General features: G+C 53.3%; 1 protein-coding gene across 5 annotated transcripts in view; it reads right to left on the bottom strand.

Moving 5' to 3' along the window:
- BAIAP2 (BAI1 associated protein 2) overlaps positions 1-24,114 on the bottom strand; it is an 82,181-nt gene that overhangs the window by 21,381 nt on the left and 36,686 nt on the right. For all 5 annotated transcript variants that reach the window (XM_008050491.1, XM_008050488.1, XM_008050490.1 and 2 more), the window contains 3 exons: positions 10,890-10,951; positions 9,945-10,016; positions 9,128-9,265 (listed from right to left, as the gene is read on the bottom strand). In XM_008050491.1, the coding sequence (XP_008048682.1) occupies positions 9,128-9,265; positions 9,945-10,016; positions 10,890-10,951 (272 nt within the window). The remainder of the gene's footprint in view (positions 1-9,127; positions 9,266-9,944; positions 10,017-10,889; positions 10,952-24,114) is intronic.

Here is a 24,114-nt window from a genome sequence, read left to right as displayed (position 1 = left end):
TTGGCCTTTAGCTGACACCAAGGAGTCAGTTCAGCGACCTGGTGAGTTGTGATGTGCAGGAGTGAGATGACAAGAGTCAGGCACCCCAAGTTTCATGTAGTCACTGGGGCCTGGCAGCGGCAGCCAGTGACTTCTCTGAAGCTGGCTGATCACGACTCCCTATGGGATGGACCCAGTGCCCAGTGGAGAACAGGAGGCCAGCCCACAGTCAGACGGTGAATCTTCATGCTGGTGGGCCACAGCATGACAGGGCCGTGTCAGGCAGTTTAGGAGACCAGAGGACCCTTAAGCCTCATCCTGAACACACGTACTCAGGATAGGACCTGGGCTAGGCTGAGCAGAGGCCAAATCCCAATGGCAGGTGGAGGAGCAGCAACCCCCCCCCGGCGTAAGAAATGTGTTACTGGAATATCCTAGGGAAGGGAGCATGGGTAGGGGGTGGGGGTGGGGAGATCTCCATTTTCCAGGGAGAAAGGCCCAGAGTTTTCAGAAGATTGTAAAGGTGGGTCCATGAACATCCTGAGGTCCCCACATCCCCACTGTCTGTTCCGCACATGCATATATAAGACATTTCTGTCCACAACAGTGGGCTGGAAACACTGGTAAAGACTGGAGGCCCACACACCAAACTATCCCCAAGAGCCGGGAGTGGGGAGGCAACATGGGAGGCTAAGATGTCCAAGTGGCCCAGTCCCAAGGTTCAGGGGAGTGGAGGGGCTGTCCCCAGTCGCCCTGTCCCCAGGGGAAAGTGAGGGTCCCAGTGGATGCAGAGGCCCTAAGGTGGGCCTGTGGCCTTTGGTTTCTTATGCTCCTATTTTTGGGGTGAAGACCCCCCTCACTGATTTTACTCCAGAGAAAGACAACAACTGCTTGGCTCCCATGTGGCGGGGTTGTCCACAGACTGCCTTTAGCTCTGAAGAGCTTTGCTAAAACAAGAACAGGCTTTACCCACCCTGTACATCACCAAACTCTACGCTGTAAATGGGACCAGGTCTACTATTATCTTTTTTGAAGATTTAAACCATGGTTATTTTGTCTCTGCTTTGTTAATTATATACCCCTTAAATAGAATGCATCTCTCCCCTTTCTCAGACCTCCATCTGGGCGTACAGGCCTTCTGGAATATGTACACCCGGGGGGTGAGGGGGGTGGCGACCTGACCACAGAGGTGCCAACACTACAAGCCAATTCTCTGCATCGCAATGAACAGAGTGCCAGCTCCATGTCCCCAGGACCCAAGGCAGCCTGCATGTAGGTGCTATAGGGCCCCATGTTCTTCGAGACAGCACCCCTGGGACACCTCTCTCTCCTCTCTCACAACCAGCCAGCAAGGGGCATGGAGCTGCACCTGCCTCCACCTTTTCACATCTCAAAGAGAACAGGTGAAGGGTGACTTGGCAGAATCCCTGGCTCTCCTAGCAGGCCTGGGCATCCTGGCAACCTCTGGTCAGAAAAGCTCCAGGAGGTAAGTGAGGGGGGGCTGCTCCCTGCCCTTCTCCCACAGCAGGAGCCTGGCCAGTAGCTTCAGGCTGGGCTGCCCAGGGCCCCAGAGCTGGTCAAGCAGAGACATCCCAAGGTTGTTAACCTCTGGGACCAGGGTCAGCAAGTTGAACCCACGCCCAGGGGATTCTGAACCGGGCCTGGCCGGCCCCATGCCCACTCCTAGTTGCCCATCAGCTTCTTTTCCTGGGCTCCCACGTGGGCCTTGGGGCCCCCACACTGCATGGGGTCTCAGATTTCCCTCCCTCAGTGTTCAGTGCTTCACACAGGTTAGGAAGGACAAATTGCTTCCCAAAACCCCACCCATACACCCAAAGGCATGGTGTGACTGGTGCATTTCCTAAAGTACTGATACCCGCCTCTGGAAGCTGACGGCCCTTGAGGGCTGAATGACATGGCTAGTCACAAGGCAGGAAGAGGAAAGAAACCACTGCACTCTCCGAGAGCCTCCCCTTGCTTTAGTTTTGTTCTAATAAGAGCCAGGCTGGGGGTGGGGCCAAACAAAAGTAGCAACCGGAGAAACCTGTACCCAGGCCTCTGAGGACCAGCAGGAGGGAGAATGTGCCCAGAGCCTTCCCTGCCACACACGGCCCTAGAGTGCAGAAGGCCCTAGAGTGCAGAACGCGGAAACAGCTCAGGGGGCGGGGGCAAGACAGCAGGACAGTCACTCTTGCCAGCTACTCACAGCTGCCTCTTCGGTGAGAGGCCCTGGCAGCTTTGAGAACTCTAATGGTAGCACATCCGTGGGTAGGGGACACAGGCTCGGCCGAGATCCCTGAACCAAAGAGATGGGCTCCCCAGGCAAGGAAGGGACCCCCTGGGCGTGAAAGTTCATGAGTTACCCAGGGAAGAGGTGAAACCAGGACACACAGTGACTTGCCCCAGAGGTCGGAGCGGAGGTGCCCCTATTGCCTGCTCCCACCCCAAGCTGAAACTCCTCCAACTAGAACAGCCCCCAAGGGCACTAGAGCCAGCACAGACTTGCAGCCCTGAGGATGTCCAGATGCCTCTGATCTCCCAGGTGGCATCCAGTAGGCAAGGACTCCCCTTCTCTACAGTCGGGTCCAGGGATGGGAGGACCACCTGGCTCATGGACCCTGTCATCCGCCCTGGGTTCCATCTTTGGGGTAGGGCACGTAGACATCTCCCACCCAGGCCCAGGCTGAGCTCTGCTCTGTGCCCTGTCCCAGCTTTCACTTCCTGTGCCCCCATGATCATGCTGAGATGGCCATGCCCCTCTCGTCATGGAGAAGAGTGGGATGGGGCCTATAACCACAGCCCGCTGGACACACAGTATGTCCTCAACATGAGCGTGCCCACTGATGACCCTTGGAGAACACCCTCTCCATGCAGACAGGCACATCTATCAGTGCCTGGCCCAGCAAACTCAGCAACAACTGAACATTTAGGGAGTGAAGGGCAACCCAGGCCCAGCGACCTCAGGCCATCAGGGCAGCCTTCAATGCCGTCCTTACTTTTACATAAACACTTCCCTGTCCTAGTTAATGTCCCAAATGCTTCCAAGCTCCTGTTCCCTGACCTATAATTAAAATTAATTCTTTAGGTGGAATTCCCAAAACACAGTCTCAATTACAAGCAGTTCTTGAACTTGACAGGCTCCCTGGCCAGCCCTGTTCACAGGACATCATCTCAGGCAGACAGAGGGACATGTGCTGTCTTCCTCTCTCTGGGACAGGGTCTGGTTGACCTCACATCCTACCCCCATCATCCTTCTACACTTTCTTCAACAGCTGGGGAGAGTGACCACGCTCAGACCACAGTTCAGTCCAGGCACAGGCCCTGGGCTCCATCACGTGGATGAACCTCAGCAGTGCCTGGCAGTGGTAGGGGCCAGGGGAGGCAGTATGCGTTAGAGGCCTCTGTCACGGGCATCCATGGGACATAGAGCTGGCCCCCACATGCTCTGTGGCCCAGTCCCCATGTTCAGCAGCCTCACGACCCCCCAGAGCCCAGACATTCTGTACACACACAGCTCACAGCAGGGGCTACAGCTGGCACCAGGCTCCTGGGTTCCCAGGGATCCCAGCAATCAGTTCTCAAGACAAACCACCCACATCTCGGGGGCTCTGAGGAGAACCCATATCTACAACTACATGTTGCACCAGAGAAGAACAATGAGTGTGGCTCCAAGTAGTTGGTTGGGTGCATGCTATCACTTCCTTATTCATCAGTAGCATCTGGCGTCACGGCATGGGGTTGGGCACAGCAAGAGGACCCTGAGATGGGACCCTTGTGCCTGCCATAGGATCAGGGAGCCCCAGCCTGCAGAGCTCCCTAACCAGCCTCCATCTGTGCACTGCTACTTGGCTGTATCCCTGGCCAGGCCTCAACTTGCCTCTGGCCTGTCAGGTGGGGAGTGTGCAGAGCCAGGAAGATCTCAGGAGCCAAGAGAGTCTTCAAGGGATTGGGAAAAGGCAGGAGTGACCTGGGAACTGCATCAAGACCTCTGCTTACATGCACCCATGGCCTGACCCTGGTTTCAGAGCACCCCACACACAGGGTCAGGTCCACTTCCAGTGGCCCAGGTACTCACCACTTATCAGCTCCAGAAAGTAGCCCCAGGAGCCCAAACAGGCCAGACTCCCACCACCACCCCGACAGCGTGTGGGCATCTCTGCCTCTTCCTGCTTCTTCAGGGTTGGAGACAACTGCTACCATCGCCAGTGACCCCAACGCACCCACAGGGTGTACACTGGCCAATAAATGGGTGATGGCTGGAAGAGCTGGGAGTAGGAAGCTCTAGTAGCCACAGGCCATGGCAGGGTTCTCCAGGTCAGTGCTGGGAACTACAGTCTGGGTAGAGACCCTCCCACCACCCAGTATAAGGCGCAGCTACTGGGCCAGCCTGCAGGACAGCTGGGAGGTGATCAGCCATGCTAGGAATGGAGAAAAACAGGAAAGAGTGCTGCATTTCCCTGTGGGGAGACTTTTAAATGGGTGTTCCCCTGTGACCACCAGGACCTGGCTGATGCCTTAGGTCCCAAGACAATAAACCTGTTAGACAGCTAAGAGTGAGACCAAGTGTACCCAGAGGGGGCAGGACTGCACTGGAGAGGAGGGGCTGCATGTGAGCGGGTGGGGCTCTGTGAGGGGATGGGCGGACCACAGAAGAGGGCAGGGCCAGCCAGCTCAGCTTACCCACCCAGGGTGTTTCCTCCCATTCAGAAGTGCCCAGCCCCCAGCAGTCATACCCTGAAGTCAAGCCAGACCCTGGCCACTGGCCAGGTTTACAAAGGCTCTGAGAACCAGCAGGAACAGCACTAGTGGCCAGGGGCCCTGAGCAGTCGAGGTGAGCAGGGCATCCCAGCAAGGCAGGTCTGGCACTCATCCCAGGACAGCAGCCAGCATGCCTCCTGCCCAGCTCAGAGAGGCCACGGGAGGACATAGGCCAAGTACTCCTCCCCTCAAAATGATATATAGGGAGCGGGTTGCCAAGGGCTCCCCAGCCTGTCCTCCTGGGCTTTTATGCCAGCGGCTCCCTCCGCTTCCCACCCTCAAAAAGTTTTCTTGAAACAATTGAGCAATCCAACTGAGCAACTGAAAACAATTGTTTCTTGAAACAATTATAAGCCATTCACTGTGTGGCCAGATCTACTGTATGCATGACCAGCTTGAGCTCAGCGCTGAGTGGGATGCAGGACGTGGCCATTCCCAAAGGAACTCAGTTAACTGGGGAAAATCACAAAAATAAAACACTTGGATGGTTAAAGGGTCAAAGCATCATCTCTCATCAATAAATGATGGAAGCAGGCTGGGAGGAGCAGAGGTGGAGGACCCAGGAGAGGACTCAAGCAGGTGTGCTGGGAGCAGGCGGTGGGAATTGGCTTCATCCAGGCCTTGTGGCCCTTCATGTTAGTGCTAAGGAGGAAGGAACACAGAAACACTCCACCTCATGAACAGAAAAACTGAGGCTCAGAGAGGCTCCAGAGCTCACCACGGTCATATGACCTTAAGAAATGGAGCTGGATTCAAGTCTAAATCCAACTCCCAGGTACTGGGAGGACCTTCTGCAAATCGTGGCTAGGGGCCCTGAGCAGTCGAGGTGAGCAGGGCATCACAGCGAGGCAGGTCTGGCACTCACCCCAGGACAACAGCCAGCATGCCTCCTGCCCTGCCCACTGACCAGATGCCGCCATCATTCCCAACTATCCCAGACTTTGGCTCTGACCCGTTAAGACAGAGACAGGTAAAGGGATATAACACTCTCATCCCTCAACCTGCTCAGAAAGCCTGACCTCCAGAGCCAACAGAGGAGCTTCACAAAGACGACCTGGCCAGTGCAATGAGTCCTGCCTGCTTGAGGAACAGGTATCTGGGCATGCTCCCAACCCTGGGGTCATCCACACTGCAGATGGGCACCGTAGGCCCCAGGTGACTGCTGGTACTGCTGCTCAGCTCTGTTGTCAAATATCCTACACTTAGCACCCAGAGTGTCCTCACTTACAGCCTGGAGCTGAGTCCCTCTGGCCATGGAGCCCAGGCACTGAAGCAGGACCAGAAGACCCTCAGGTTACCTCTAGGCCCAACCCCTGGCACTTCCATTCAGCTGACTCTCGGGCCTGTGAACCCAGGGTGCACTGAGGCACTGGAGGCAGCAGGGCGGCCCCCATGGAAAGGACAGACAGGACCCACCTCCAGCTCCCAAGGCACCAAGATGGGCCCGCAGCAGACCTTGCATGCTGGGAGCACACAACAAACAAGCAGACCCATTCACTTGCAAAGAGAGAGCTTTCAAATCCCCTGAGTCAGAGGTGAGGCTCCAGAGCCACACATGCAGTGCAGGAGCAAAACCTATTTCCTGGACGCTACAGGCCCACCTAGAGTCCAGTGCAGAGTGTATGGATGGCAGAGACCAGGGCATGTGATCAGGGCACTCTTGAAGAGAGAGGCTTGGCTGTGGAGCGCAGTCAGAGGTGGAGGGGAGGGACCCAGAAATCAGACAGCCAGCGCAGCAGTTGGGATAACTCAGAGGAGACAGCAGTCTCAGACCTGGGCAGCTCCAGACCATGCAGGAAGAAATATGTTGGGTGCAAGAACCCTCTGCCTCAGGACACGCTGTGCAGCATCCTGCAATTATCTCTGTCCTATGATGGCTCCCAGTAAGCCTGGCCCTGAGGAGAACTGAGCCTCAAATATCCATATGATGAAAGGGGTAACATACCGTTACAGGTCACCACACCATAACCCTTGACAACATGAGGCTCAGCATGAGACACCTGGCACAGAAGGCCATACAGTGTAGGAGTCCAGCAATACAAAATGCCCAGGACAAGGAATCTACAGAGACAGAAAGCAGACTAGCGATTGCTGGGGATTGAGAGAACAAGAATGACTGCTGCTGAGAAAATGCCCTAAAATGAACTGGGTGACTACTGCACAAGTGTGAATATACTCAAAATCACTGACTCGTACCCTTGAAATGGTGAACTGTTTGCTATGTGAATTATATATCAATAAAGCCTCATCCCAACTCCCCCCAAAAAATCCATAGCGCCTTGAGAAGACAGGGAGTCCAGGCTCCTGGACCCCCAGTATGTGGCTGAACCCCAGGTGAACCAGCCTCGGTATTCCACTCCCAGGCCCTTGTTGAAGGTTGTAAGATGTACTCGCACACCTGGCACAGGTGCTCAGGGGTCACACACACTTGCATTGCCCACACCTGCTCTGAGGAAGCTACTGCTCTCCTAGGCAGCAGGGGTGCCAATCCCCTGCTCACAATCTTCAGAGAGCAAAACAGCAAAACGCAACAAGGGTTGGAGAAAAATGAAAAACAGACATACTGTATACTGACAGTGATATAGTTTAGATGCTGTCCCCTCCAAATCTCATGTTGAAATGTGATCCCCAATGTTGGAGGTGGAACCTAGTGGGAGGTGCCTGGGCCATGGGGGTTTGGTGCCATTTTTGTGGTATTGAATTAGTTCTCCACTCTGTTAGTTCACACAATAGCTGGTTGTTTAAAACAGACTGGTACCACCTCCCTCTCTTGCTCCCACTGTCGTTATGTGACATGCCTGCTTCCTCTGTACCTTACACCATGATTGCAAGCTTCCTGAAACCTCACCAGAAGCCAAGCAGATATAGGCCCCACGCAGAACCATGAGCCAAATAAACCTCTTCTCTTTAGAAATTTCGGTTACTCCTTTATAGCACTGCAAAATGGATTAGAACAGACATATATGTATTTCTCCTCCTCAACTCCATAACATCACTGCTAGGAATTGATTCACAGAAATAGCTCAAGCAAGGCTCATTGCAGCAGCATCGGTAACAGCCTCAGGCTGGAAAGCTCTCAGAGGCAGGGATGAGTGCTGGACAGGATCAAAAGAAAGATTGGGACACTGGAAAATGTCCCTGAAGTGGGCAGGGCACACTAAAGAAAGGTATGAAACCTGTCATTGCAACTTTGCAAAAAACATGCATATGAGTAAGAAGTTGTAGATAGCAAAAAGGACTGTAGGGACCTCCTGTCTCCCACTGTCATGTATGTTTCCACATGGTGGACATTGGGTTATTATTCTCATCTGCCACTGCTCAGTTCTGTTCTCTCCTTCGGGGCCAACCATGGCTATACCAGGTGATATCACACAGGGGAGCTTTCTGTTATGTCCTCGGGGAATGGGCAGACCTGTTCAGTCAGTGTGTTGTAGGGAGGGGTGGACCTGCTCAGTCCTCAGGGAACAGGCAGACCTGCTCTGCTTTCCTACAGTAAAGGAGGGAGCAAGGCATGTGCTCCAGCAGGACCTGGCCTCCCAGTCCCAGGGACAGGCCTGAGGCCCTCGTAGGCACCCACATCCCAGTACTACAGGGAATGGCATACACACACACTTACACAGCAGGTGTGTGCGGGGCTTGCCAAGGCTTGACAACCTGACTACCAGCAGGAAGGGTGCGGCCTGGAGGCCAGGGCTCAACCCAGAGCCGCACCCTGCCTGCCCTAGGGTGTTTCCCAGAAGCTTCCCCCCTTGGATGACCGCTGGAGAAATCTTCCTGGTGTTTTCTTTACAAACAACTGGGTGTCCTGTTTTGGTTTTCTGCCTCAACTGTGTTACTACAACCCCAAGGAACAGGCAAGGAACTTCTGGGTCTTCCCTGTAGCTTGAACTGCCAGGGCTCTGGTGTACATGTGTTGGGCCTGGCCTGTTTTGGGTCATGCTGTCCTGAATCCAAGCTGGCTGAGCACATACTGCCCACACCATTAGCATGACAGTGACAGAAACACCACCAAAGCTGGCCCCCGCTCAGGAGTCTCCAAAGCCACCTGCCAAAGCAGCTGGCACTGAGATGCCCTTGACCAGCCAGTCCTGGGGCAATCGCAAGTCCATTAGGGTGAACTTAATTTGGGTTTCTGCTCCTTTGGCACAGAACCTTCCAGCAACTGGAAAGGTTGAGAGGAGAGTGGGGGATGTTGGGCTACTGCTGCTCCCGAGATTCACCAGGGGTGCAGAGCTCACCTCTGCCCTGTCACACCTGGGGAACTGCATCTACTCCCTGTGGCCAAGAGGAGCAAGCACCGCAGGGAGACGAGGAGACATTTGCCAAGAAAGGGTGTGGGTGTTACCAATGGAAATAACCACAGCGGGCGCCACAAGGCCAGGGTCCTAACCTGCAGTTCCTTATCTGAGTACTTCTGGGGGTTCTTGCTCCCTTGGCTCTTCTTGCGAAGTTTCTTCAACTCAGCCTGGCACTTGTCCAGGGCATCTCCTTTGCTCCTTTGCTCTGTCTGATATTTCTTCAGCGCAGCCTGAATTCAAAAAACAAAAACACAAAACATGAGCCCACTGATGCCAAACCCACTCAGCAGACTGCCGCTCCCTCCTGGCTCTCTTTTCGGGCACCCCCTCCACCCCGGCCCTGTGGGACAGCAGCACATGCTTAAATGCAAATCAGCTTGGGGAGAGCCAGACCCCACTCACAGCAACTCTGCTCCCCAAGGATGAAAATCAGACCTGGGAAAAGTAGCTGAGCCTCACCCTCCTCCCACCTGCCACCAGGAGCCAGAAACAACTCTCATAAATGGATGTAGTAAACTCTTACAGAGCCTCATCCCTGCTTTCCTGCAAGCTGGTGGGAGAAGCATGAGACAAGGCTGGGGCAGAGAACACAATGAAACTGCAGATGTTAGAGAAGCAGGTCCTGTGCTCCCAGGGGGCAGAAGAGTCAGGATGTGACCTCCACAAGTGACCGACCCAGGGATGGGGGCCCGGAACCAGATAATGTGGAACATGAGGGGTGATGGGTTCAACACATTTGGAGCATGGGGAATGGCAAGGTGGGCACTTGGTCTCAAGTGAACAATAATGGCAGGACAGAGAGACCCATGTGGATGGGAAGCTCAGGGCAAGTTGAAAAACCTTCAAACTGAGGGAAGGTTTTAAAAGCAGAGTCCAGGGAGCCAGCAGGTGTGGGCAGAGCGTACTTACACTCAGGTACCTGGAGTCCAGCTCCACCTTCTGCTCCAGTTGCGTGAGCAGCTCATTGTGAAAAGACTTCAGCTGGACACAGGGAGAAAATACAGTCAGCTCCAACATGGAGCAGAAACAGGAAACAAGCACGGCAGGGGGTAGCCAGCCGGCCAGTGGGGCGTGCAGTCACCATGCACCCTTGACACTGGCTACCCGGAAATGAAGGAGGCTTCTTCCTAATCCAGGAGCTGATAGCCCAGGTGGGCTTTGTGGAATCAGAGGGTTGTAGGAACTAGTGTTGAACAGGGGTCCGGAACGTCAGACAATCCCAAACTCAATAGCTACAATGACTCCATTTCTCACAAAGGAAAAGAGACAGCCGGCCTGGTTCCTCCTCTGCCTTCATGCTGGGACCATTCAGACCCAGTGGCAGGAGCCATGGGCCTGAACAGGAATTGGGAGAGACTTCAGCGACCCCTGGTTTTAGACTGGACACTGCAAACCTGTGGCTAGCACATGTGCTCTGGTTTGGGGACACTGTGTTATGTTTGGGATGCCTATGCTTTCAGTAGGGAGATGCCATAGGAAATCTGACCTTCTGGCTGTGTCAGTCACAAGACTGGGGCCCGCCTGGGGCTGCAGTCAGGACTCTCCTGGAGTCCACCATGTTCCTGTCAGCCCCCACAGCCAGCAAAGCATGATACCCTGGTCTGGTCCATGCCCTTTTCTCCCGGGTCCTCCTGTGTATCTAAACCCATAATGCGTCAGCTCCCTAGACTTCTCAGAGTGCAACTTGCGTCTAAAGCCCAGGGTCCCTCCCTGCCTTTGAGTGTGGCCCCATGACATGGACTGTTCCCAAGTGGACACACAGTAGAAGTGCAGCCAGCTCTTCCACTAACACTGGTCACTCCCATCCCCTGCACCACCCCTCCTTCCAGGGCTGCACCAGGAAGCTGGACTCACCATCTCCTCCAACTGGTTCTGGATCTGCCTGTGGACTTCAGCCATCTGGAAGAGAACATCTCCTGGGAAGGCAGGGAAAAAAAAGGGGAGGGAGTTAGACACTCCAAGTACCACCAGTCACCCCACTCTGGGGCTGAGTGCTAGACACCAGCAGGACACACACTGCAGGCTGCCGTGGTCTTGGGGCTACAGGAGGTTTGTGCCCAGCAAGGTTCTATTCACTGTGAAGCCCTGTGACTGCAGGCCGAGAGGCCTTGGGAGTGCTAAGACGGTGGAGAGGGGTGAAGAAGGGGACATTAAAGGAAACAATTCTAGAAAGACAAGAGACTCCAGAACTCAAATGCACAGGGTGGTTGGCCTCTTTAAGAGTGATCTCAAGTATCTGCATGGAAGAGGACGCTCACAGCCAAGGCAGGAGACAGGAAGCACCTGCTTGTGCACACGTCGTCCTAGGTGCGAGCATATGACACATACTTATGGTCACCAACAACACTGACCCATCCCTGTCAGGCCCAGGCCGAGGGCCCATCAAACCCCACACCAGAGTGCACAAACTTCCTCCAGGGATGCCACTTGGGGGCACACACTGGACACAGGCCATGAACCTCCCTGACGCCTCCCCCACCCCCAGCTGCAGACCTCATGATGACTCCCAAACCCACATCTGACATCTTGGCTCCCGACCTCAGAGGAGTGCAGGGGTCTATTCCCAGGCCAGCTTGCCAGGCACACACATCAGCGCCCGCAGGCCTGGACTGGTCTCGCCCTTGCCGAGGGCTCTGGGGACATACAAAGCAAGCAGCAGAGTCCTGGCTTCCTGCGCATTTTCCTAGAGCAGCAACACTTCAAGGACGCTGACATCTCCTTGGCCCATTTGCAAAATGCAGATTAAGAAATTGAAATTGTGGCAGCACAGAGGTGATCTGCTGTTGGAGGCTATTCCAGCCTGGATATCAACTAGACCTGGCTCACATCTACTTGCAAGTGGGGCCCATACAAGGCCGACAGGGCTGCCTGCTTGTCCATCTACCACCCTTCCCCCACCTGCAGGCATGAGGCACCCGCCCCAGGGCAAATGGCTCCATTTCATTGTCTGCAGAATAGGGGACGGAACTGGGTGGTCCGGGCCACACTCGTTTGATCGGCAAATATTTGCTGAGCACAATTTTTGGTGCCAGGCACTGACCACGTGCTGTGAACACAAACAGAGTGGAGAGCCGTCCCTGCCTTCAGCGCAGGTCACTTTCAGGCAATCCCTGTCCCCAGGTGCTGCCTAAAGCAGGAATTTCCTCCCGATTCATGTCTGGGCCACCCAGGTCCCATGGTCCAAAGGGACCTTTCACTAGAGCAGGCAGGGTCCCCACAAGGCACCCCCGATGCCCAATGAGGTCAGCCAGAAACCAGTACAAGTCTCCTCATGACTGCAGGCAACCATGACTGGGTGATACTGCCCCCACGCCACAGCCAGCCTCAGGGCCACTTCCCTTCCGGGAAGCACAGCAGAGTCCTTGGGACCACTCCATGAGCTGCAGGGCTATCTTAACCCTGTGGCCACAGGGGCCTCTTTAGCACGACCCAAGACCAGATACTTTACGAATACATCTCCCTTAACCAGCACGATCTCGGAGGCTGGCCCGAATGAGCAGGAGAGAACCACCCAGTCACAGCTGGTGAGTGGCCCCAGAACCTGAACCCAGCCACCTGTGCTGGCTTCTGCCTTGCTGCCATGACGTCCTCGCAGGCTCAAAGCACACCTACAAGAGCCTCCCCTCAAGCCGTTCTAGGTGCCCATCATTTGTCTGAGCTCTTTGTTATTCTCACTCTACGTACTATTATCGCCCAATATGTTCTCGAAAGTCAAATGCTTTACGTGTTTCTGCCCCACCCCGCCCCCTTTTTCTTGATTCAGAGGATACAAGGGCAAGGTTGTTACATGGGTATATTGTGCAATGCAGAATTGGGGGCTTCTGTTGAACCCGTCATACAAATGGTGAACACAGGACCCAACAGGTGGTTTTTCAACCTTGCCACCCTTCACCCCGCTTTAGAGTCCCCAGAGAGTCTACTGTTCCCATCTTTATGTCCATGTGTACTCAGTGTTTACCTGCCACTTAGAAGTAAGACCTCGCAGTATTCAGTTTTCTGTTTCTGTGATAATTCACTTAGGATAATTGGCCTCCAGCTGTATCCATGTTGCTGTAAAGGACATGCTTTCATACTTCCTTATGTCTGTGTAGTAGTCCACAATGTGTATGTATAACATTTCCTATATCCAGTCCACCATCAATAGGCACCTAGGATGGTTCCATGTCTGTGCTATTATGAATAGTGCAGTGATAAATATAAGTGTGCAAAGTATCTTTTTGGTAGAACAATTTATGCTTTTTTGGGTTTATACCCAGTATAATGGAATTGCTGGACTGAGTGAAAATTCTATTTTGGGTTCTTTGAGAAATCTCAAAATTGCTCTTCACAGGGGCTAAGCTTGCTTACATTCCCATCAACAGTGTACGAGTGTACCTTTTTCTCCACAACTTCACCAACATCCGTTGTTTTTTGACTTAATAGCCATTCTGACTGGTGTGAGATGGGATCTCATTGTGGTTTTGATTTGCACTTCTCTGATGATTAGTGATGTTCAGAATTTTTTCATGTTTGCTGGTGCTTGTATGTCCTTTTTAAGAAATATCTGTTCATGTCTCTTACCCACTTTTAAAAAAATTTTTTTAATTTTAAATATGTGGGGTACAATTCAGAGTTAGGTATACAAATGTTCATTATGCAGGTACCCCTGTTGATGAGGTGTGCCCCCCTTGCCCATTTTTTAATGAATGGGGTTGGAGCTGGGCTCGGTGGCTCAGCCTGTAATCCTGCGCCTTGGGAGGCTGAGGTGAGTGGATTGCCTGAGCCCACGGGTTCGAGACCCACCTGGGCAGGTGAGACCTCATCTCTACAATAAATAAAAAAATTAGCCCGGTGTGGTAGCGCGCGCCTGTAGTTCCAGCTACTTGGAAGGCTGAGGCGGAAGGATGGCCGGAGCCCAGCAGGTCGAGGCTGCGGTGGCCAGGAGCGGCCACTGCACTCCAGTCTAGGCGACAGAGTGAGACTCCAACTCAAAAAAAAAAAAATGAATGGGGTTGGTTTTCTTTCTTGTTTATTTAAGTTCCTTACAGATCCTGAATACAAGCCGTTTGTTAGATGCCTAGTTTGCAAGTATTTTCTCCCATTCTATAGATCGTCTATAGACTCTGTTGATAGTTTCTTTTTGCTGCAGATACAGATTTCTATCAGGGGAGGAGAAAAAATGATTCAAGCACCCCCAAAGAGCACAGAGGTGAGACAGTCCTGGAACACTCAACACATGTCCCACTAAACTTTGTGTGAGGTCCGACTGTCCCCTGCCTCTCCAGGGAAAGTGGGAAGGGCGAACACAGCTGGGTCCACAATGAGACAGAGATGGGGGGAGCACAAGCAGCCACAGGCTCGGCTTCCATGTACCTGCCCCAGGATCCAACAGGTGCAGAGACCTACCCTTCCCCTGTGAGGAAGCAACAGAGAGCCCTGGGGGTGCAGGGCCATGAGAAGAAACAGAAGGCCTGCCCAGCACCAAGCTGCTTGCCCTCCCTTAGGAGAGGGCAAAGATGGATACACCCACCAACCCCTGTGTGTGAGGATGTGAACACATGTGTGCATGTGTAAGCATGCATAATCTGTGCACAGATGCGTGCTAGTGTGAGTGAGCACATGCATATGGTTGTGTGCATCTGAGTCACCATCACAGCTACCCTGGCTGCCACCATCCCCACTCTGACCATGAATGCAGGGCTTCACAGGGGCCACAGCAGGGCCAGGACACGTCAGGTCAGTCTCCAGGATCACACTGACCCTGGATCCAGGAAATAGCAGGAGGGGGAGAGGAAGGGCCAGGGAGCCCATACACAAGCCACTAATTGAGTCTGAGAAAATTTTATGAAGCACACAACATACCCAGCACCTCAAAGATGCCAGTCTAGACCCATAGCACAGGTACCTGCCCCCCCAGAGATCACTTCTACCTGCTCAAGCCACCACATGACCACAGGCCTGAACACTGCTGTGTGGTCTGGTGGGGTAGGGCATAGCGATGGCCCCCTAGAAGCTGCACTCACAGGAAGGAGAAAGTTGCCACCACTGCAGTGGCCCCTCATGGTCAGGGTGAAGCTGGGACCACATGTGGTCAGTGGAAAACCAAATGCTGACAGGAAGGGGAATGAGTCTATGGTTCACCAGCCTCGGCAGGCGAGAATGCAAGTCTCAGCCCGCACCACTCAACCCAGGGTTCAGGTGCTCAAGGAAGGGCCAAGGACTACTTGGAGGGAAGGCAGAATTTGGCATGAGGCATCCCCATGTCCCCACCCTTGGCTATAGGAAAGCCAGTGGGACAAACACAAATGGGTGCCACCCAGTACAGCAGAGAAGACGGACATGAAACTGGTGGCACAGACCCCACGGATGAGGGAACTCTCAGCTCAGGGCAGCATGTGCACATGGCCATGTGGCCGTTCTACTCTGTGATCTGCATGGCCAGGATGCCACCAGCCTGGCAGGGCATCATCCTACATGTCAAGAACGCATACACAGGAGGCTTGAAGCCTGGAGCAGACTTCCTACACTCAGAAACCACTAGAAGCCACAAACACAAGCCATCGGCAGGGCCATGCGAGAGGTAGCTCTGGGGTTTACTTTGCTTCTTTGGGCTTCTCAACATTCTATCAATTCCCCAGGGCAGCGCCACTGCCTCTGGGCTCAGGAAGCCACCCAGAGAATGGTTCTGGGATTTTGTTTCATTGTGTTTGTATGACTCAGGGGCGGTCTTAGTTCTCAGGCCCCTTAGATGTTGGGGATGGCTTCAATCAGGGTCAAGAGATGACATGTGACCACAACAAGCACAGGTCCTGGCCTACACAGGAGAAGTTGCCCAAACCCTGGGCTTTGCTGGGCCCACTGCCACCTGGGAGGGTCTATACACACCTTTGTCCCAATTGGGGACAGCAGGTCTGTAAAAAGGAGGTGAGGCCAAGTGGCCAGGGATGTGCAGGAGAACTCGCTATGCTCTGTGGCAGCCTCCCTGTGGGGTGGTGCCCACAACTCTCATCATATTCTTTACGTCCCCCAGATCCCAGAACTATAAGTGAATGTCAAGATAAAATCAAAAGCACATGTTCCCTTTAAAAGGCTACATACGACTGACTCAAGAAGAACATCTGGAAGACAACATCAAACAGCAAGTCCTTTATAAAAGGAACTGTTGATGCCAAAAAGAGTATGTGACACTTACTGCTTCTCAGGGGATCCTGGCCAGGGATGGGTGTCAGAGACTCCTCAGGCTAGCCTCACCCCTGCCCACATGTGGCAACACTCAGACGTGCACCCAGTACCCAGTGAGCGCGAGCCCCCACCTCCAGGCTGTGTGGCTGGCAGGCACGCAGGGGAGGCCCAGGCAACACTACATAGGCGGGTGCACCACCCTGAGCTTCAAGCCAGTGGCTGCACAAAATCAGCCAAATGGTCCATTTTTAAACTGTGTCTTCCAAGCAGCTGCAGGAAGACACATGCGTGTAGAGTGTGAGTACATGCAGCCACACTAAGTCAGAGTACCACAACCCTTTACCTCAGAGTACCTCAGGCGCCCAGCTAGCTGGAGGGACAGTCAGCCCAGCTGCTTCTGTGCCAGGCACCTGACCCTGAAGGAATGCCAAGACCCTCAAGATTGATGACCAGTCAGCAAGTTCTGCCCAATGAACAACTAAGTCCTGTCTCCTGTTCCCCATGTCCTTTCTGGGCCCTGAAGATGGGACAGTGAGGGCTTTGGAGTCAGTCAGAATCTCACTCTGGGGGAGACATGAGGCAGTGTCGTTCTTTGGCTTGTGACCTCTTTGCCCTCTCTCCCACGGGGCTGTCAGGTCTTTCTAGTCCCACCCTCTAAGGGACAAAGGAGGCTGCTGGGCCTCCTAACTGGCTTCATCTAATCAGATGCCACTGACCCACTAGGAATAAGGGGCTGGTCCACAGCACAACTGGGTCCTAAACTTGAGACCAGGTTCGAAATGAAGAGAGAGCCAGCATGCCAGAGCCCACAGTGCCTGAGCCAAGACAGACCAGCAGAGCTGCCATCCGACTGGCCCGGGGCTCTGGAGCATCTAGGGGTGACAGGCAGCAGGTGGCCACAACCCAGAGCCCAGTGTGGGAGAGCTGTGCCTGCCACACCCAGGCCAATGAGTCAGCCCTCACCTAGCTGCCCCCCCCCACCACCACCACCTACCAGGGGCTGGCAGAAACCCTAAGGATCCACACTGGCTCTGGAGGCTCTAGGCCTGAGTGAGAAGGAAGTGAGAAGCTCCAGGAGGTAGTGAAAGGACCCACGGGCACACTTGGGTATCACAGGAGACACATTTCATTTGGGGCAAAAGTCTAACAAACACACATGCTCCCTGAAATGATACCACTCCCTTTTCAACCCTCTACTAATGGATCACAGCTGAGTTAAGTAGCCAGGAGGTCAGCACTGGTAAGTCACTTCGGGGCTTGACCTGCCAGTTCTAATTTGTAAAGATCTCCGGCACTGTCAGTAACCTTCAGCGTGGCCTTGAATTTTTAGGTGAAGAGTGAAACTCAGTCCATGTGGCATCATTCCCCTCTACCTCTGGGAGAAAAGGCGGGGCTGGGTCACTTGGGTATAGGCCAACAGAGCAGCCAACACACACAAACCACACATGCACACGCGTACACTCAACACACAAGCACATAACACATACAAGAACACACACAACACACACACGCAAACTCAATATGCACACAGGCATGAACACGTGCACACGCACAACACACACACGTGTGCACACACTGCACTTTCTTACAGACACATAAGGACAAGTGGGTCAACTCACTCCACCCATGGCGTATAAAACATGCAGGGACCATTCAGCTGACAGAGAAAGGTCATGTCTTTTTTTTTTTTTTTTTTTAAGTTGGAGTCTCACTCTGTCGCCCAGACTGGAGTGCAGTGGTCGCTCCCGGCCACCGCAGCCTCGACCTGCTGGGCTCCGGCGATCCTTCCGCCTCAGTCTTCTGTATAGCCGGAATTACAGGCATGCGCTACCACACCTGGCTGATTTTTTGATTTATTGTAGAGATGAGGTCTTGCTGCCCAGGCAGGTCTCAAACCCGCAGGCTCAGGCAATCCACTCACCTCAGCCTCTCAAAGGCACGGGATTACAGGCTGAGCCACCAAGCCCGGCTAAGGTCATGTCTTATGTGCTATACAGGACAATGAGACGGTCACCACTGCCCTCACTCCAAAGGACTATGACTGGGGAGCCCACCATTCAGCTGAGACACCAGACTGCCTTAGGACCCAGATGCCTCAGGCCGGGACCTAGCCTCCCCAGCAAAGAGATAGCACTGGAGCCGGGGAGAAACAGTCGGGAACTGTGGAGCCCAGGCCCCATGTGCAGCCCAGAGGCACCTTTCTACCCTCAAGTCTGCTCCACTTGGGGTGGCACCTGGCAGAGTACAACCTTTCCATCTACTGAGTCCTGGCTCCTTGCTGAAGAAACTACTAGGGCGGCAGTGAGTAGGGCCGGAGGCACAAGGTCTCAGGGGCTGAATGAGCACATTGGGGCCTCTCAGGCTTCGAGTTTTGTTATGAAGTGATCCTGTTCTGTGCCGCTCACTAGACTCCTTACCTGCAGCCAAGAGGGTCCCAAATAGCAAATGGTTACAGCTCTCACACCAACTTGCATGGTACTGTCACTCACTGTGCAGGGGAGGGACTAGGTTTCTAGCCATGCCCCTGCACTGCTCAAGGACGACTCTGCAGAGGGGCAGAGTGGAGGTCAAACACCTCGAAACTTGGGAGCGGTGAGGGCCTCCAGAGGCTGCATCTGCAAGACCCCTTACCAGGCCAGAGAAGCGCAAAGAAGATACCCAGAGTGGAACTGGGGCAGCGCCTCAGAGAGCTAAGTGTCCTAGGACCCACCTGAGATGTCCGCACCCATGTGCCCAGCACCACCAAGCCAGGGACATGAGGAAAGCTGAATCATCTGTCTTCCCAGCACTTGGCGCTTTGCTTTTTTAAACTGTGATAAACTTCATGTATCATAAAATTGACCATTTTTACCTTTTCAAAGTGAACAACTCAGTGGCATTTAGCACATTCACAATATTAAGCAACCAACGCCTCGATCTTCTCTCCAAAACATTCCCAAAAGGAAACTCCATAACCCTCAACCATCACTATTCATTCTGCCAGAGATCTCCCCAGCTCCTGGCAACCACCAATCTGTATTTTATCTCGGTAGACTGGCCTCTTCTAGACATTTCACATGAATGGATCATACAATGTGTGACTTTTCACTGAGCACAATGTCCTCAGGCTGCATCCATACCATAGCATGTGACAGAACTCCCTTTTTAAAGAAATTTTATTATTAATTTTTGAGTCAGGGACTCACTCTGTTGCCCAGGCTGGAGAGCAGTGACATGACCTCCTGGGCTCAGGTGACTCTTCTGCCTCAGTCTCCCAAGTAGCTGGAACCACAGGGGTGCAGCACCACACCTGGCTAATTTTTTTTTATTTTATGTGGAGACAAGGTCTCACTATGTTGCCTAGGCTGGTCTTGAACTCCTGAGCCCAAGCAATCCTCCTGCCTTGGCCTCCCAAAGTGCTAGGATTACAGGCACGAGCCACTGCACCCAGCTGAACTTCCTCTTTTTTTTTTAAAGTCAGAGTCTCATGCTCACGGCCACTGAAGCCTCAACCTGCTGCGCTCAGGTGATCCTTCCGCCTCAGCCTTCCAGGTAGCTGGAACTACAGGTGTGCACCACCATGCCCGGCTAGTTTTTCTTGATTTATTGTAGAGGTGAGGTCTCACCAAGTTGCCCAAACTGGTCTGGAACCCCTGGGCTCAGGCAGTCCTCCTGCTTTGGCCTCCCAAAGTGCTCAGATTACAGACTTGAGCCACTGCACCCGGCTTTTAATGGCTGAATAATGTTTCACCGTATGGATAGCCCACAATCTGTTTATCCACTCATCCATCAACAGGTGGGTTGTTTCCACTTCTGGCTTATTATACATGGTGCTACGATAGTGCTCTCTAATAAGCAGGTTCACTCGTCTTCCTGACAGCATGCTTCAGAGTTGGGGGGTGAGAGGAAGGGAGCAAACTGCGGGTCTTGCCCAGTCAGTGCCCTTGACCACTGGGGATGTCAAAGTGTGCGACTTCTCTCAGGTTCCTTCAGAATCTAGTCGGAGCCCTCCCCTGATGGAGAAGGGTAGGTCCCTCCCCTGCATCCACCCACCATTGATGCCCTATCATCTCTTGAGGACAGAATTCCTTTCTCTGCCTCAGGCAAGTCCTGGTTCACCAGCAAGATATATCAAGAATCAGACACATTAAGTTGCAGATGCTAATAGGGATTGATTCTAGAAGGAGAACTGCACCTCCTCAGCAGGTCTGAGTGACTCAGAGGCAGCTGGCCTCTCACGCTGAAATGGGGGAAGGGGATTTGCTGCCCCCACCCTGGCAGGTGCTGGCTCCTGCCAAACCTCAGATCACAAGCGGGAGGGAACACCAGGCTCGGTTACTTCTGCTCCTCCGCCTTATGCATTTTACTTCACTGATGTTACAGAAAAAAATTCCCTGGAGGCCCTCAAAAACACGCACAGACCCCCAGCAAGAACCTCAGTGCCAGGACAGCAGTAGAGGTGCCAGCACCTGGGGGAGAAGTAAGACTGGAGGACCACCAAATGCTGCCACATGATCCCCAGGGATCCCAGCACAGGGAGAGAGGGGCACAGAGGAGCATGGCAATGAGTCCAGAACTTAAGGACACAGTGAAGGATCAGGGAGAGACAAGTGAAGGAGGCTCTGCACCAGGGGGACAGCCAGGCAGGGCAAGCACTTGGTACCAGAGAAAGAGCAAGACCAAGGCTCAGGGGAAGGGTCCCCAGAGACAAATTCCAAGGATGCTATCACGAAGATCTAGGCAAGGTTAGGACCATATGAAGGCTGTACTGCTTTGACACAGACAAGTCCTGTTAGCAGATGAAGGACTGGGTGCATTCAGAACTTCCGAGAGGCAGCACACAGCAGTACAAGCAACCCACCTAAAGTGGCAGACAGGGGCGTATTTAAACAGCTTCACACAAGTTCAAGAACTCAGGCACACACTGGCAACATTAGAGGGCCATCTCATGAGCCTAGAAAGCCAGCAAAGATGGAAGCAGGGGTGTGGGAGGAGTGGTAGGAGATGGAGGTGGTCCCAGAAGAGACAGAGAGGCAGCAGCACCTGGATTCGGTGGCTGGTGTGTGCTGCAGAGACCACAGGGGAGCGCAGCCATGAGCAGGGAGATGCAGTGAGACACCCCAGACCCAGTGCAGGTGCAGAGCCAGCCTTTAGCTTGACTTCAGCAAACACCCAGAAGTCTCCCATGACCAGATGCAGGCACAGCAGGAACACAAACATGGCTGGAGATGACTCTGTGGTGGAGCCTGAGGCTGGTTCTACAGCCACACCCAGGGAGTCCCATGAAAGGCCCTGGGTCAACATAGTGGGAAACTGTGGGGAGATCAAAAGGGCTGCATGCCATGGCTTTGTTGAGCCCATTCTCTGTGGTTCAGAAGACAGAACACATTCTCCTCCCAGCCCAACCCTTCAAACCCAGAGAAAAGTTTCAAGAATGGCACAGCAAGTATTCACCTTTACTGAGGGTCCCTACCTGCAATACTCGCTTCAACTTTCTCTAATGTGTAGAGGTACAAGTATGTGCACATACACAGACACACATGTACTTTTTTCCTGAGTTGTTTGAGATTTAGCTGCAGACATTGTGATGGTGTCCCCACCCCCACTACTAAGAGCAAGGACCCCCTGCCACTGTCACACTTCCGCCCTGACTCACAGGAAGGTCACCACGGACACAGCTGCCTCTAATCAACAGTCCATACCACACATCCCCAGATATCCCTATGAGGCCATTGACGAGCTCTGCCCTAATTCATGATCTCGTGGAGGGTCACCCTGCATTCAGTGGGCACATCTCTTTCTCATTAAAAATAAATAAATCAGTATTCTACTTAATTGAACAATGCTTCATAAGCATCCGAGACAAATAAGTCATAATGGGTTTAGCTGTAAGTTACAATGAACTAACCAGCGTCTGGCGGCTCCAAGAGAATCCTCACCCCTCTTACAGGGGCACTGGAAGTCCTCAGTCTTCTTAATCTAAATCCCCTCACATGGCGTCTTTAACAACAGTGACATTTTAAAAGATTTATGCCTTTTTCTTTTTTCCAGAAAACACATGCTATTATAATCCACATATGACAAGAGGTTGAGAGAGAGCATGAATCTTGGAGACTGGAAAAGATATTTGGGGCTCGCACTAGCAGATACTACAGCTCTTCCTCCTCATCTATAAAGGCAGAGAGTGGACCATACTCCACCTGAGGGCCTCTCCAGGGCCCAAATGCTAGACCCCAAATCCCAAATGGAGCTAGGACTGCACTTCCTAACGATTTGAACTAACATTCCAATTTCATGTAAAAGAATCAGCCATACCAACGCAGCACAGGCCTGAGAAGACCAGCGTGACCATAGCTCTTGTGAAGAAGACTGGTAGCCTAAGCTGGCCCCTGGGAAAGCGAGCGAAACAGCATGGGTTGTGGGGCTGCCAGGCACACTCTGCAAAAGGCTGGACCTTGGACCAGGGCTGTATCCTGCTCCCTGATCTGTAGTGTAGAAATCCCAGGACTCACTCTGCTGAAGGGTCAGATCCTCAGAACACTGTGGTCCCTACAGATTAGCATGCTCTCCAAGAGATCAGTGTCCCGAAGGCACTCCAGGTGGTGAAAGTTCTAAAATCCTACTTTGCCCAAGATGCTGCGCAGGAAGCTGGGATACAGGGATGGGGGAAGAAGTCCAAGAAGATGGTTTCAGTCTCTGGGGAACAGGGGCTGGCTGAACACCAGTTTGGGGAAGGGTGGGGAACATGAAGAGGAGGTGACTGACAGGTCCTGGGGATGGAGGATCCAACACCACATATGGAGGAAGCTTCCAAAGACAGCAGATCCCAGAACATACTGCTGCCCCCAGAATGACCAACCCTCCCAGTGCAGGGACCCTCTATCTGCCACCTATCTTCTGGCTGGAGGATGTCCCCATACAGGGAAGGGACCTGGAGATGATGCGTGCCTAACACTGCAGGGTCTATAGGTTTCCAGGTGGGAGCGAATACATTTTATAATGGGTTCAGTGTGGACCTTTTGTACCTGGCACCAGGATTAAATCAGAATGAGGGTCTCTTGACTACAGGGTAGGGGACCCAGGACCTGGGAGGCCCACAGCACAGCCCTGCCTCAGAGAAAGGGCTCAGGAGCATGTGCCTGTTAACAAGGAAGCCGTAACAACCAGGAGCACTGGGGACAGCCTCCCTGACACCAGTAGCCCGGCTTCTACAACTTCCTCCTTTAAGCAGAGGGTGCTGAGAGAAAGGGTCAGGAAAAATGGGTAGAAAAAAGGAAAAGCTTACAGGAGAACATCAGTCCATCCCTGGTCAGAATGATGGGTCTGGCCTCCAGGCCCAGCTGCCTGCAAAGGTGAAGCTCCTGCAGACCCCAGGGGTAGTCCCAGCTAGAACTCTCCCAGGGAGCAGCCTACTTCTCTGACTCTGGCATTCTCATATGTCAGATAGGAACTGGGAGTTTAGGGAGCACCAGGCTGGGTTGGAGAGAGAGACACAGCTGAGAGACCGTGGCCCTGCGGGAAGGGAGCAGGGCATCCTGCTCTCTTATCAGAGAGGCTGGCACTTCTTGATGCCAAGGTCAGACTGATGAGGGTGTCAGACAGAGCAGGAGAGATTTGAACTGGACCCTGAGAAGGACTTAGGGGGCCACGAGGCATGAACACAGGGGTACCAGGCAGAAACCCTGTTATTCCCTGACTTACAATGGGACAGGCCAGACTAAGGACACTGTGCCTCACTGGAGGGAACTGAAGGAGCCCGGGTGGCCAGTGGGAATCAAGGAATGTGGCTGTGGACCAAAGTAGGGCTTGTGGAGTCAAGGAATGCGGCTGTGGATTGAGGCTGGGCTGGAAGCCACCCTCCCCAACCCTGCCCTGGGGCCCTTCTGCCAGAGCCTGGGAGAAGGGAGTAAAAGGAGTATCAGCCCTTGGGTAGGTGGAA

Source organism: Carlito syrichta, unplaced genomic scaffold, assembly GCF_000164805.1.
Source record: "Carlito syrichta isolate Samal-C Ts95f unplaced genomic scaffold, Tarsius_syrichta-2.0.1 Scaffold148020, whole genome shotgun sequence".
Taxonomy (NCBI): domain Eukaryota; kingdom Metazoa; phylum Chordata; class Mammalia; order Primates; family Tarsiidae; genus Carlito; species Carlito syrichta.
Note: the sequence above shows the minus strand (reverse complement) of the source record. Positions and strands in the feature narration are given on the sequence as shown.